Source organism: Nilaparvata lugens, chromosome 6 (genome assembly GCF_014356525.2).
Source record: "Nilaparvata lugens isolate BPH chromosome 6, ASM1435652v1, whole genome shotgun sequence".
NCBI lineage: Eukaryota > Metazoa > Arthropoda > Insecta > Hemiptera > Delphacidae > Nilaparvata > Nilaparvata lugens.
In genome coordinates this window covers 65,832,712-65,848,670 of record NC_052509.1, presented here as the reverse complement: position 1 = coordinate 65,848,670, position 15,959 = coordinate 65,832,712, and the positions used below count along the sequence as shown (strand labels likewise).

General features: G+C 34.4%; 1 protein-coding gene across 6 annotated transcripts in view; it reads left to right on the top strand.

The window, feature by feature from the left end:
* Window positions 1-13,611, top strand: part of LOC111048259 (potassium voltage-gated channel protein Shaker) — a 692,857-nt gene extending 679,246 nt beyond the window's left edge. For all 6 annotated transcript variants that reach the window (XM_039431765.1, XM_039431762.1, XM_039431761.1 and 3 more), the window contains exons 6-8: window positions 3,422-3,612; window positions 9,345-9,550; window positions 11,290-13,611. In XM_039431765.1, the coding sequence (XP_039287699.1) occupies window positions 3,422-3,612; window positions 9,345-9,547 (394 nt within the window). In that variant the 3' untranslated portion in view covers window positions 9,548-9,550; window positions 11,290-13,611. The remainder of the gene's footprint in view (window positions 1-3,421; window positions 3,613-9,344; window positions 9,551-11,289) is intronic.
* Window positions 13,612-15,959: the final 2,348 nt, after the last annotated feature.

Below are 15,959 nucleotides of genomic sequence, written 5' to 3'. Positions count from 1 at the left end.
ACACGACAGTGAACTGTGAATAGTGAAAATATAATTCTCATAAGCTCTTATGGTACCATGCATACCATGAAGAAAATATAGTATGAGTAGTTATCCATCCCATGGTATAGGTCTTTTATTCATTTATTCATTAGTGGACAGAATCACAAATCATATAAATATGATTAGGAAGGAACAACAAGCTTGGCCCAAATCTATTCCATTCCCAAATTTTGATAAGATAATAAATGTCCAAAAAAAAGGTTATGTTTCTAAACTTCTCTCACTAAGCACAGCTGTTTTTGTTCCAAAACAAATTTGTTTGAAATGTTCCAAATTTCAAGCTGATTGATTCCTTGTTAACTCAAACCGATTACTATCTATTATTACTTAAATATCCCATGATATAGGTCGTTAATGTTTCAAATTTCAAGCTGATTTCTTATTAGCTCAAGCCGATTACTGTCCATTATAACTGTTCATTATAACTGTCCATTATAACTGTCCATTATAGCTGTCTAGATATCCCATGATATAGGTCGTTTATGTTTCAAATTTCAAGATCATTTCTTATTAGCTCAAGCCGATTACTGTCCATTTTAACTGTCCATTATAACTGTCTAGATATCTTATGATATAGGTCGTTTATGTTTCAAATTTCAAGCTGATTTCTTATTAGCTCGAGCCGATTACTGTCCATTATAACTGTCTAGATATCCCATGATATAGATCGTTTATGTTTCAAATATCAAGCTGATTTCTTATTAGCTCAAGCCGATTACCGTCGACTTATTATTACTGTTTATTATAACTGTCAAGATATCCCATGATATAGGTCGTTTATGTTTCAAATTTCAAGATCATTTCTTAATAACTCAAGCCGATTACTGTCGACTTATTATTACTGTTTATTATAACTGTCTAGATATCCCATGATATAGGTCGTTTATGTTTAAAATTTCAAGCTGAGCTCTTGTTAACTGAAGCCGATTACTGTCGACTACTGTCTATTACAACTGTCTAGATATTCCATTATATAGGTCGTTTATGTTTCAAATTTCAAGCTAAGCTCTTGTTAACTGAAGCCGATTACTGTCGACTACTGTCTATTAAACTGTCTAGATATACCATTATATAGGTCGTTTATGTTCCAAATTTCAAGCTGAGCTCTTGTTAAATAAAGCCGATTACTGTCGACTACTGTCTATTACAACTGTCTAGATATCCCATGATATAGGTCGTTTATGTTTCAAATTTCAAGCTGACTTCTTATTAGCTCAAGCCGATTACTGTCCATTATAACTGTCTAGATATCCCATGACATAGGTCGTTAATGTTTCAAATTTCAAGCTGATTTCTTATTAGCTCAAGCCGATTACTGTCCATTATAACTGTCTAGATATCCCATGATATAGGTCGTTTATGTTTCAAATTTCAAGCTGATTTCTTATTAGCTCAAGCCGATTACTGTCCATTTTAACTGTCCATTATAACTGTCTAGATATCTTATGATATAGGTCGTTTATGTTTCAAATTTCAAGCTGATTCTTATTAGCTCAAGCCGATTACTGTCCATTATAACTGTCTAGATATCCCATGATATAGGTCGTTTATGTTTCAAATATCAAGCTGATTTCTTATTAGCTCAAGCCGATTACTGTCGACTTATTATTACTGTTTATTATAACTGTCAAGATATCCCATGATATAGGTCGTTATGTTTCAAATTTCAAGATCATTTCTTATTAACTCAAGCCGATTACTGTCGACTTATTATTACTGTTTATTATAACTGTCAAGATATCCCATGATATAGGTCGTTTATGTTTCAAATTTCAAGCTGAGCTCTTGTTAACTGAAGCCGATTACTGTCGACTACTGTCTATTACAACTGTCTAGATATTCCATTATATAGGTCGTTTATGTTTCAAATTTCAAGCTAAGCTCTTGTTAACTGAAGCCGATTACTGTCGACTACTGTCTATTAAACTGTCTAGATATACCATTATATAGGTCGTTTATGTTCCAAATTTCAAGCTGAGCTCTTGTTAAATAAAGCCGATTACTGTCGACTACTGTCTATTACAACTGTCTAGATATCCCATGATATAGGTCGTTTATGTTTCAAATTTCAAGCTGACTTCTTATTAGCTCAAGCCGATTACTGTCCATTATAACTGTCTAGATATCCCATGACATAGGTCGTTAATGTTTCAAATTTCAAGCTGATTTTTTATTAGCTCAAGCCGATTACTGTCCATTATAACTGTCTAGATATCCCATGATATAGGTCGTTTATGTTTCAAATTTCAAGCTGATTTCTTATTAGCTCAAGCCGATTACTGTCCATTATAACTGTCTAGATATCCCATGATATAGGTCGTTTATGTTTCAAATATCAAGCTGATTTCTTATTAGCTCAAGCCGATTACTGTCGACTTATTATTACTGTTTATTATAACTGTCAAGATATCCCATGATATAGGTCGTTTATGTTTCAAATTTCAACCTGAGCTCTTGTTAACTGAAGCCGATTACTGTCGACTACTCTCTATTACAACTGTCTAGATATTCCATTATATAGGTCGTTTATGTTCCAAATTCCAAGCTGATTCCTGCCTATTATTACTGACTTGGCCGGGTGAGTATAGAAACGACACAGTATAAGACTACCAACGTTAAGCTGCGTACACATATTCGCGCTTCCAACCCGCACCGTGCACGCTCCTCCCTCCTACCGCCCTCGTACCGCCCACGTACCACCATCGAACCACAGTCGCTCCTCCCACGCACCCATCATGAACGTTACGGAAGATGTTAGATCTTCTCGCGTTCCCCGGTCGAACCACTGTTGCTCGCTGGTCGATCATCAATCGCTCTGCTGGAGTGACGTTCGGTTGCGGAGCAGAGCGACAGTCTGTACGCACCTTAACATAGCAAGAACTACTTGGACTATCGGCTTGAGTTAACAGTGAAGTTTGGAGCATAAACACCCTTACCACGGAATATCTTCTCATCCTTTTTATAAAATAGAATTATAGTACCCTTATTTTGAAATTTATAAAATAATAGATTATAAATACAATTATTGTATCCTGTATTTTTCTTTAGGGCTACTCTTGTATATAAATAAAAATAGAAATCTAAGTAACGTTTTTAAAATTATTTACTCAAACATGTTTCTGCTATGTGACATGATGACGTGACTTAATAATTTTAAAAACTGTACTTATTTTACAATTTTTTATTTTAAAATTATTATCCTGTATTTTCTCTGAATGGAAATATTCGAATTACAACTCATGGGAATTATTTTCACTGTTTATTCATCCAATACAAACAAAGAAAAGCTCATAGACTGTTGTGTGCGAATCCAGTGTATGTCGGATGAGTTGGATGTTTAGTCGGATGAGTAGGACTGATGTGTGTTGTTTGTGCATAGGCCTGTCGGAGTGTGGGGCAAGATTGTCGGATCGTTATGCGCTATTGCCGGTGTGTTGACGATCGCGCTTCCTGTCCCTGTCATCGTCTCCAACTTCAACTATTTCTACCATCGGGAGACTGACCAAGAGGACATGCAGTCACAGAACTTCAACCATGTTACCAGTTGTCCTTATCTGCCTGGCACGTTAGGTAAATATCCATCATAATAAATAATAAATTCTAAAACTGTATTTCTATCGATATTCTGTGGGTTAAGTGGAATTGGGGGCTCTTATTGTCTCAACTTCGCCCACATAACTTTTTGTAATGCTATAAAGTGGAAATAAAATACATTTTTCCTACAGTTACGTTGAAAAGTGGCCATTGCTGCACTGATTACAGAACGCAAAGAATCACTTTTCCGCTCTAGTGCGGGAAAAATTTTTCTGCACTCCAGATTTGCAACATGGCAACGCAAAATACTTAGTAGGTTATATGGAGCAACAGTGCAGCAAAATCAAAATGAAGTTGGTAACAGTGACTGCTGTGGCTGCTATAGTGAGCAGAGGTGCAACGAAGCACAACGCGCTAATTATTAAGTAGATATTATAACCAAGGACAACGACAGCACAGTGCCACCACAGCACACACCACACAGCCGCCTCGCCATTCAAACACTACTACATTATTCAGGCAATTTTACCCATAATTACCCACTTTTCATATTCAATGGTAACTGTAGGAAAAATTTAATGTGAAATACGTGCGCAAAGTTCGTTTGCTGCACTCAAGAAACCATTCCGCCCTCGCCTTTTCTTTCGATGCAGCAAACTGTCACTTTGCGCACTAGTTGCACAATAGTTATTTGTGCAACTAGTGCGCAAAGTGACAGTTTGCTGCATCGAAAGAAACGTTTACGCCCGAGCCGTAGGCGAGGGCGGAATGGTTTCTTGAGTGCAGCAAACGAACTTTGCGCACGTATTTCACATTAAATTTTTCCTACAGTTACCATTGAATATGAAAAGTGGGTAATTATGGGTAAAATTGCCTGAATAATGTAGTAGTGTTTGAATGGCGAGGCGGCTGTGTGGTGTGTGCTGTGTTGGCACTGTGCTGTCGTTGTCCTTGGTTATAATATCTACTTAATAATTAGCGCGTTGTGCTTCATTGCACCTCTGCTCACTATAGCAGCCCACTCACTGTTACCAACTTAATTTTGATTTTGCTGCACTGGTGCTCCATATAACCTACTAACTATTTTGCGTTGTCATGCTGCAAATCTGGAGTACGCAAAGTACTCACTTTGCGCACTAGTGCGGAAAAGTGATTCTTTGCAGCCTGCAATCAGTGCACAAATGGTCACTTTTCAGGGTATCTGTAGGAAAATAACTATTATCTATCTATCTTTTTTGAGAAGCCTCCACCAAAATATGTAAGCACGATGGCCTACACCAAATATGTAAGGGGAAAAGAACTATGGATACACGAAAAGAACAGAATAACTAGAACTTTAATGAGTCTTTAACATATTTACATTTGAACAAAACAAGATTAATTTGATTATAAAAACAATATTTGATATGGATTAATGGGGAAAACACTCGCTTGCTGCTAATGAGGATTCAATGTTTGTGGCTATGAAAATTTAAGAACAAATGATTCAGTAGTCACCTACCTTTTTGAAATAGCTTCCCACTTTGGCATCCACTGGTATTTCGCGACTTTAGTATTTAAACAAAATAACAAATTTCAACTGAACCAATGAATAGGCTCAGAACCCGTCTCCCTTAACAATTATTTTTATACTGCCCGATCTGTGACAAAATAATTGTACTATTAAACGAACCGAAAACTAGCCTTTTTCACTGGATCAGCCGGACTTAACTCTCAGTCCTATCGAACGAGCTTACACACTGACACTCCCCAAAAGTAAAATTTTGGATATTAAATATAACTCAGTCAATGCCAAACATGAAATCCATTTCAAGTACATATTTTTATCTGTCGCACAAGCGGCACGTTTGTTATTAAAAACAAAAGAGAAGCTACATTAATTTTGACAACAAATGAAATAAACAATCTTTCTGTCGATGACAAAATTGTTCAAGGACAAAAACACTGTTCATTAAACTTTTCCAATAAAATTTCTCGGCCGTAGTCGAGTGGATAAGATGCTTCATTTTTGTATGAAAATAAATAAATAAGTAACATGCTGGCTTTTTCAATTCGGAGCCCCGGGTTCAAATCCTGGTCCGGGCAAGATACTTATCTTGGCCACCCTCGGGTTTCGGATGGACACACTAATTTGTCGGTCTCGGCTGCCTGAGAAGCAGTCGTGGGTCATGCCTGAGGCCCAGAAATTGATCAGTTGCGACCTGAAAACTCTGACACCAGACCTGAGCCAGCCAGGTCACTCGATATTATTATTTAAATTCAATTTATTTATTTATTTATTCAGTCATGTACAACTATTACACTTATGTGAGTAGGTACAACAGGCTTATGTTCAAAACTGTCCCTTCTCAATTGACTACTATTTTTGTAAAATCGTTTATCACTATGTATTTCTCCCTTAAGACCGTTACACTCACATCGATTTTTGGTCGTACGATTTTTTGTCGTCCTTATAAATTCTATTAGATTAAACAAATGATGTTTGTCAAGTTCTGTTTAATCTGATGGAATTTATAAGGACGACAAAAAATCAATGTGTGTGTAACTGGCATCAATCAAGTTACAGTCACATCGATTTTCGGACGTACGATTTTTTGCCGTCCTTAAATTCCACAGTATTAAATGGAACTTGACGAACATATTATGATGTTTTCGCCACACTGCACAGAAAGCAGCTGTTTTCCAGTCCCTACGTAGATCTGAAAGACCTTGTTTGCAGACGACGTCAAAAAAGGGTTTCTTTTTCGGTCTAGCCCAGAAAGTTGTCTCTTTCCAGCCGCTCATGGAAGTAGTTAATAAGTCATCCGCTACATCGGGCGAGTGTCCACTTTCATCATTAGTGCTGAAGTCGCCATGATTTCAGTTCCAGTTTCGAATCAAACTAATTCGCTTCGCAACCAGTTTTATTCAATTATTTATTGTTGATTAGTGCATTCCGAATTTTCAAAAATGCTTGAAGATGACTGTGGTATTCCAAGTGAAATTTTAAAAGAATCTGAAATCCTGACTGCAAATCTTCTACCACTAAAATCAAGAGATAGGTACGATAGCTTAACGAGTATTCTTTATTTTGTATTCTTTATTTATTTTGTCAGCAATACCTGTAGTGTGGCGAAAAATATCGTTCGCACCACGGGCAAAAATGTTTTTCCAGCTCTCAATCTTTTCTAGTCCTCGGCCTACGGCCTCGGACTTGAAAACTGATTTCGAGCTGGAAAAATCTCATTTTCTGCTCTAGGTGCGAAATATACTATTTCAGATACCAATCATGTGTTTGCCAAGTAATTCTCAATCTTATAGAATTTATTAGGACGGCAAAAATCGAACATCCAGAAATGAATGTGCGTGTAACTGGCTTAACTAATGTACAGTGAATGACTGGATGAATGCTTTATTTCAATTCATAAACATATTCACATCAAGCAGTAAAACATAATTTGCAATAAAAGTTGAAGAATTGATAATAAAATCATAGTAATTAGTGATAATAATAATAATAAATTGATGATTCTTGTAACTCCATGGCATAGCATAGTGAAGGAGCAATGTATGCAACCCGCTCTACACATTATAAGAATGCTCTGTAGATGTGAAATGAATTATGTGAAATATTTTTTCTTCTATGGAAAGGTTGGAAAGGCACAACAGGCTCATGCCCAAAACTGTCCCATTTCCAATTTATACTATACTGGCCAAATCAAAATGTTGGTTATGTTACTTTCATTTTTCAAAATACAATAATTTACGCTCTTCAATACTCAGATAAACGAGCAAATTCGATTGAATCAAATAGATACTATTAGAGACTAGAATCAAAAAATCTAGAACATTAACTTAATAATTACCGTATTCAAAAAGTCTAAATTTTGAATGAAACTAGACATTTTTGAGCTAAAAACTTCACACTTTATTTTACTTTTTCACTACGTAGATATACAATTATTATGAAGAAGAGGTTGACAATAATAATGTTGTTCTCCCTTCATCAACGGTTCAGTTTAACTAAATTTAATCAGCTGGTGGTTTAAACTCTAAATGAACCACACTATAAAAAACGATACTTGATACGGATAATAATATCGAGTGACCTGGCTGGCTCGGGTCTGGTGTCAGAGTTTTCAGGTCGCAACTGATCAATTTCAGGGCCTCTGACATGACCTAACGACTGCTTTTTAGGCAGTCTTGATACGGATAACCAGTTTGAAATAAAATTTAGTTTAAACTAGAACTGTGCAAACGGCACTAAATGATGTTCACCCTCCATGAACGTTACTCAATTTTCATCTATACTATTCCCATGTCGAATATTAATAGCTCTTGACTTATTGTTTAAGATCGACCCTAACTGCCTTCAAGATTCTTCTTGTGACAAAGAATGTTGATCTTCGAGAATTTCGCTCAATTATTCTTTTCAGTACTATTTTCATATCAATTGAGCCTGGTTTTCATTAGTCGAGTTAGTGGTAGAGTTCCTTGGACAAGTAGCCTACTAACTATCTTGTGAACTCTCCCAATGAAAACGTTCATGGTAGAGTACTAGTTTTTAGTAGAGTGGAGTGGGATAGTACTCTACCACTTGCCTTCCCCCACCACCGCTTCTCACTCTACTCTACCACTACTATGCTAATGTAAACAGTCTCGAGCTAGTAGAGTAGAAGAGTCGTGCCGTAGGCTATCAAGTTAAAGAAGTATTGTTATTTATTAAAAAGTGTTAATTTATTAAAAAGTATTGACATTTTAAGGTTAGTTCTGTTCACTGGACAACACGATAATGTAATGTGTTACATTGTAATAGTTACCTACTATTATTAAATTTACATTCTCAATTGTAGTGAATACAGTTACTTGACTAAGTGAGTAGAGTAGAATTAGCTCGGTAGAGTTAGTATGCCAGTTACTCGACCACTAACTCTACTAGATAAGTGAAAACTAGCTGTAATGTTTTGGCTACTGCTCTATATTCTTTTCCTCCACCTACTGTCTAAAGTACTTACTTTACTCCCTGAAACATAGTACTAAAGTGTCACTTTTTCACTCTCGGTAGTAAAAAACAGAAAAACTCCCTAGGGAGGTAAAGTGACTCCATTTAAATAACATGGGAAGCATCTCTATTTTAAAAACTTACATGGTAATAGGTTAGAAGGTCTAAGCTCAAATGAGAAAGCGTAATAGAGGTGTCTGTCATTGAGTCAACTGAAGTCAATGCCACAACCAGAAATTTGATCAACTCATGAAATATATGTTTGTATGATATTATATTCTTAATATTAGTAGACGATAAAAATTTATACAATTTTTAAAATGTTTTATTCTATTCAAAATACCAGCCAACAAATATTTTTGATCTGCAATTCAAATCTGAACCGCGTGATCTGGAGTCAGCCATTTTTGGTAGCCTGCCCAGCTGATATAATTGTTACAACTTTGGCCGATAGATAGCGCAATCGGCAGTGACAATCAGACGACTGGTTTTTAGGTTTTAGATTTTAGGTTATGTTGTTAGGAAACATTGTCACCAATACGTAAGTTATTAGAATGATTTAATTTGCAGTTTCTATAAGAAAATGTAGATGGAGGAAAAATGTTGTGTACATCACGAGCGAAAAATACTTTTTCTCCCTCAGGAAAATTGTTGCCCTCGGCTTCGCCTCGAGCTTCAAACTTTTTCCCACAGGGAGAAAAAGTCATACTTTCCACTCTAGATATACAAATAACTATTTCTTTTCTATTCTATCCTATTCATAAATGTTGTGTTTTTGTTTTGTCAGGTCAACATATGAAGAAGAGTTCGCTGAGTGAGTCATCGTCGGACATAATGGAGCTTGAAGAGGGTCTGCTGTTGACGCGTGACAGCAACCTCTCAACCACTGCCAACGCAACAACAACGGCCAACGCCAAAAAGCACAACAACAACTGCAACCCCCGGCATAACAACAACATTAACGCCATGAGCATCGAGACTGACGTCTGACTAGTGAGTGGTTGCACAAAAGCCTGTTAAATTTTAACCAGTATTAAATCGAGAATCAAGATTTTCATTTGCCGTGAAACTTTACCAAAAATCTTGTGTGGTGCACTCACACAACTTTCCTTGCCGTTATGAAAATTGATCATCTGACGCTAGTGTTCGCGTGCATCTCAAGTCTACTATTCAAAGATCTGAGTCAGATGGTGACAGGACAATAACGCTGGAGACACACGAGGTCTGATATCTCTTCATAGTGAATGATTTTATAGAATCAACAGTCTGCAATTGAAATAGTAACATTTTCACGAATCTCGAGCTTATTTTCAATTTTAGGTGAAAATGTTACTGGACATTAATTGTAGAGATTTTTATGCTCAATCTTTTCCACTCGAAATTTTTCGTTTAAATTATATCTGAGACCTGATAATTGGAAATCAAAAATCAAACTTCGCATAGATGGGGCGGAGCTCCTGGAATTTTTACAGATATGGGACTTGTGGCAGTTGATAGAGCTAATTAATGACTATTTTAGGTATAAACTTGATCAAAATCGTTGGAGCCATTTTCGAGATATCTTTCTTCACTGCCATTACAGCGTGAACCTCACTATAATAACAAATCGTCAATTTCAGAATGTTTGCTTCTAAAAATCTGCTGACAAAGCATGATGATTACTATTATGATGGTAATAATAATAGTATTTCAATATGAATTGTCTATTTCCTCTTGAAAAGATATAGAAAATAGAAATAGCTATAATAGAAAAAAGAATTTTGCTACTACTAATATTGACCGAAGAAGAAAACTCGTTGAGCGAAACTGTCCAGAAATAGTTATTTGTGCAACTAGTGCGCAAAGTGACAGTTTGCTGCACCGAAAGAAACGTTTATGCACGAGCCGTAGGCGAGGGCGGATTGGTTTCTTGAGCACAGCAGAGGAACTTTGCGCACGTATTTCACATTAAATTTTTCCTACAGTTACCATTGAATATGAAAAGTGGGTAATTATGGGTAAAATGATGGCTGAAATCCATGTTTGTCTGTATAATTTTGTTATTAATAACAACTTTAATTTATTTTAAACGTGATAATCCAATTGAAAATTAATAATCGATAATTTATTCAAATAAAAAATTAAACTAATCCAATTTATTTGAAAATTTGAATAATTTTGAGTAAATCTTAATTTCTAAATTATTTTTCAACCAATCAATTTATCAATGAAAAAATATTATTTGAAATAATGAATAATATTAATAATATTCAAATTTTGTAATTCAATGAATTCTCATTTTTATTTATTTGAAAATCAGAAAAAATAAAGATAGAACATATTCGCATTCAAAATACCCGCCAACAATTTCAACAGCTGATTGGGATTGCTGCAAGATAATAAGCAAAGTATTAAGAGTACGCAAAGTAATACTTTGGGCACTAGAGCGGAAAAGTGATTCTTTGCGTTTTATTTATTTATTTATTTATACGTGGATACAATAACAAATCATATAAATTTGATTGGGAAGGAACAACAGGCTTGGCCCAAAACTATTCCATTCCCAAATTTTGATTACATGTCCAAAAAATAGGTTATGTTTCTTCAGTAAGAAGTTCAAGCTCAACTTTCGTTTTGTAATCAGTGCAGAAATGGTCACTTTTCAAGGTAACTGTAGGAAAAAAATACTTAAAAAATATAAGGGTAATTTATTTTATGCAATATTTGTTCTAATTTGTGTGTATATTTTTCAGTTCGTGAAGCTGGCCTGCAATCCCTCCATCTACACCGTAGAAGACACACGACATACAAATGTACAGCTAACGTGTATATATGTATATACGTATTATATGGATATATACATGGCATGAGATGTGCTGTCCTATGCATATAAATGCACTAGTCGAGTGCTTCAAGTGAAGAATGTATGTTTGATCGAATGAATGCGGATGCGTTACATCATTACGTTTGTAATATATATATATTATAATGATGATATTAAATTAGTGAGTGAGTGTAATAGGCAGGGTATGGCCAACACTAACCGACTGACTTTAAACAAATAAATAATTATTACGTATCACTATATATATGAATAAAGATAACTCAATAATATATATTATTAATTATATTATTGGTCTTGCCAAAGAAAGTGACCGTTTTTTATAATAGACTTTGAATTTTTATATTATTAATAAGAATTGTATTATTGATAGTTGTCCCTGTAGAGGGGTGACTGCTACTGGTATAATAATAGGAACTGTATCCAGGCTGCAACCAAGCTGTTGTCGTTCGGGTATCGCATCGCAGTCGTATCGTAATCGTATCGCATCGCATCGCAACGCGTATTCTGTTACTCTAGCTCGCTCATCTACCCCTTGATCTCGATCTTCCCTCTTACCGTAACCAGCTATGCTGTATTAACATCTTTCCAAATTACTACTAAATCTTTCAACTAGGATGCAGAATTAATTAGGGCTCTTGTAAATATTTTGCTCATGGCTATTTTTAGCATCCATTCCAAATGAATTTCTTACAACTTTTTTACGGTTGTCCGTCCTAGTATGTTGATTTATGTGTGTGCTTTGTAGCCCTCTTAGATGAGTTTTGTTTTCGAATCCCCCAATTTTCTTTAGAATGATGGTCCTCATGTAAACTTACCAACTGGAACCCATTCGACATTTTTGAAAAGCTCACATTCAACGTGCCTTTGATCTTATTTGTTTTGATTAATCTGGGCGAATTATATATGCATTCTAATCCAAGTTTGTTTGTACCTACGCTTTCAAATCCCAAAACCCAACGTTTCGTTTCAAAGTTAAACGAGCTTCAACCGGGGTTACAAAGATAATTATCATGCTCTTCAAATAATCTCCATCAACCTTTCATTGTTTTCCCTGACTAGAATATCATATATAGAATGACTTTTGACGTGGCGAAGTTTGGGCAGTGATGTTCACTCTACCACTGAGCCACGAATAGAAACAAATGCCTCCAAGTTTTGTATTGAAAGTTAAAATACTCGAGTTGAACTAGTTGTAACTTGAAAATATAGCTCTGAAGTTAATTCCTCAATGGTGAAGTACCTCCCAGTTTTAGAATCGCATGAAAAAGGCTTTCTGTGGTAGTTATTGGATGAAACTGGTTCGCTATATGTATTTAGTATGTTCTCTCCTTCACACAATAACCATTCTGCTCGTTGAAGAGTGGTAATTAAATCATAAATATTTCAAATTCTTTTCAACTGCATCTGACATTTTACAATGAGTTAAGTTCTTCCCTCTTCATCATCTCTTTTCTCAACCCTCTCTGTATCATACATTACTGTATTGAATTGGTAGCATCAAATAAAATTCAATTACTAAGTCAATTTCCAGTACAAATTAAGTTAAGTTCATTCATACAACAGCATAAATTTCTTGTGCATTTTCATACTTGCATTGTAAATTGGATATATTGATATATAGGTATTTTTATGTGGAAGCTTGTGGTACCTCGTTGTTGAATATTGTTGAATTGTTAACAAGACGACCGATTTATTCCTCAATTTTTGTTAGCTGTTTCTCAAACAAGTTAAATTCTATTACAATGTTAATACAACATAGATAACTTACGTACTGCGAAATTCACTCAAGTGTTCAATTGTTTTGTATGGACATTCGCTAATTAGTCCTTCCAAATATAATAATAGTGATTATTAAATTAATTATTAATAAAAGCAATCGATAACAGCTGTCGTGCGCCTGGCCCGGGTTCCATCTCTTTCTACTTCTTCTCTTCATCTTCTTCTTCTCCTTCTTTCTCTCTAATTATTCCTTAATTAAATTAATTCTATATTATAGATTAATGAATAAAATAATCTGTTTCCTCTTCAGCCAGTTCGATATCGCGTTATTCATTAGATACACTCCAATATTTTCAAGTGGCGACCGAGCATTATTTCAATCATTGTAGGATGATATTATTATTATCATTCCCAAACTGATCTCAACTATAGTGAGATCTACGTTATAATGGCAGTGTTTGATTGGCAATGGTTTTGCTATCCTTGTCTATCATTCAACAAAGGGGATTGCGCTATCTCTTCCTCGCTTTGCTCTGTTGCCAGATCGTCTTTTAACAATTTAGAATTGATAATTAATTAACAAAATATGTCATTATGAGGAATATAGTTTCTTGCTTAATAAAATATAATTATTGATTATTTTAAACGAGAATGAACAGTTAATTAATATCACATCAATAAACCTGTATCAGCTACCGTCTATAGAAGGCATTGATTGACAAGACAGTCGTTGTTCTGCTATCTTTCTTCACTGCCATTATAACGTGGACCTCACCATAATAACAAATCGTCAATTTCAGAAGGTTTGCTTCTAAAAATCTGCTGACAAAGCATGATGATTACTATGATGATGGTGGTAATAATAATAATATGTCTACACACCGCTAATAACTATAATAATTAATAAACTGACTTTGATAATAAATTTGACAAGGCATATTATAATGATAGGCGTTCCGGGTTCAAAACAATCAGTAGATTCGAGATATTTTCCAAGTATCAATTCACATCTATAAAAAAAGATAAAAATCTTAACATAGTTATTGTTACGTATTCTGGCTTATGTAGACTGATTCATCAGTAGGATGCTCCAAGAATCTCAAACTGATTCGAACTCGAAACATTGTCATGTGCTAATTCAAATCACATCATCTTCCAACATTCCATTTCAACCTTTAGCCAGCATCAAAAAATTATTTGAATTTTCACCCTTGGATTAACAACTCAGTATATTGAAGCTCTGATAATGAAGAATTAAATTTCCAGTAGATGTATGCACTCACTCATTTGAGTTTGTAAAGATCAAAAAATCAAATATCCTTTTTTAAACTCAAATTGAAGTTTTAACTTGACATATTTTCACATAAATACGAGTAGCTGTAATCAATAATCCTTTATCGTCATGAAACGCAAAGTGTTGTAACAATCGTCAAATATACTATAATTAAAAACAGTCAGAAAAATTAGTAGCCTACAACAAAATTGGTAAATAGTAATTAATAAATGGTAATTATTATTAATCATTTGAGTATTGCAATAGATCTACTCGAAAATTTAAATATAAAGAATAACTAGCACTCTTATATTATTTCAAAGACGAATAGATTCAGGTATAATATTGGGATGGAAATATCCGGAAATAAACTTGTCTGAGATATAATAATATAAAGGTGGTAGTGATTCTGCGAAAGTTTACTCAAATATAATATAAACTGAGAATACTGAAGTTAGAGAAATGGAAGCAAGTAGATTTAAAGAATAATGGTGAAGAAGAATTTATTGAGTATTAATTCCAATAATTTGTGGAAAGAATACAATAAATTTATAAGAAAATAGCTCTAAATAACAATGTTTAAGAAGTGCCCAATTGAAGTAATTGATTTTAATGATTTTTTAAAGAAAGTAATAAAATAATAATTCTGTTTCAAATTGCATAATGCAATGTCCTCACCGGAAATTGAATAAATTGATAATACGATCAAATAAATTTCATCATTCTCTACCATTTAAGCAGAATTGTATAATTTTGTTTAGGATTGATATATTCTTTAGAATTTCTATGATCATTCTAAAGGTCGAAGAAATCAATGGATAGATAATACGATCGAATAAATTTCCTCATTTTTCAGCATATAAGCAGAATTTTATAAGTCTCCAGAATTTTTATTATCATTTGAAAGGTCATAGAAATCAATCTATGAGGCTATATGAAAAGCATTTCATAAAAAGGAGTTACACATTCGGCGACTATCAGACGTCATAGAAAAGTTTTGTTCTTCAATTAATTATTCATTTATATATTCATTTATCATTTACAATCAACTTAAGGACAAAGAAACAAACTACAGTCCAAAACTTCTTTTCATCCCAATTTCATAGAATAAATTGTCCAAATAAAGGTTATGTGCGACTTTCCAATTATTTATTACCAAGATAATTATTTGGTATTCTGGTATATTCCTAACCTAACCTAACCTAACCTAACCTAACCTAACCTAACCTAACCTAACCTAACCTAACCTAACCCAACCTAACCTAACCTAACCCAACCTAACCTAACCTAACCTAACCTAACCTAACCTAACCAACCTAACCTAACCTAACCTAACCCAACCTAACCTAACCTAACCCAACCTAACCTAACCTAACCTAACCTAACCTAACCTAACCTAAAGACACTTCCCTCTATTATCAATTCTGATATTTTGAAAAGCTAGGGTTTATCCTTCAGAATATGGAGAGGAAAGAAATTGAGAATATTAATAGAAGTTTTGGTACCTAGTGAAGAATGAGTGGAGAAGAGTTCATGGAAGAATAAGAAAGTTTTATGAGTGATGAGACGGAGAAAAGTGTGATCTC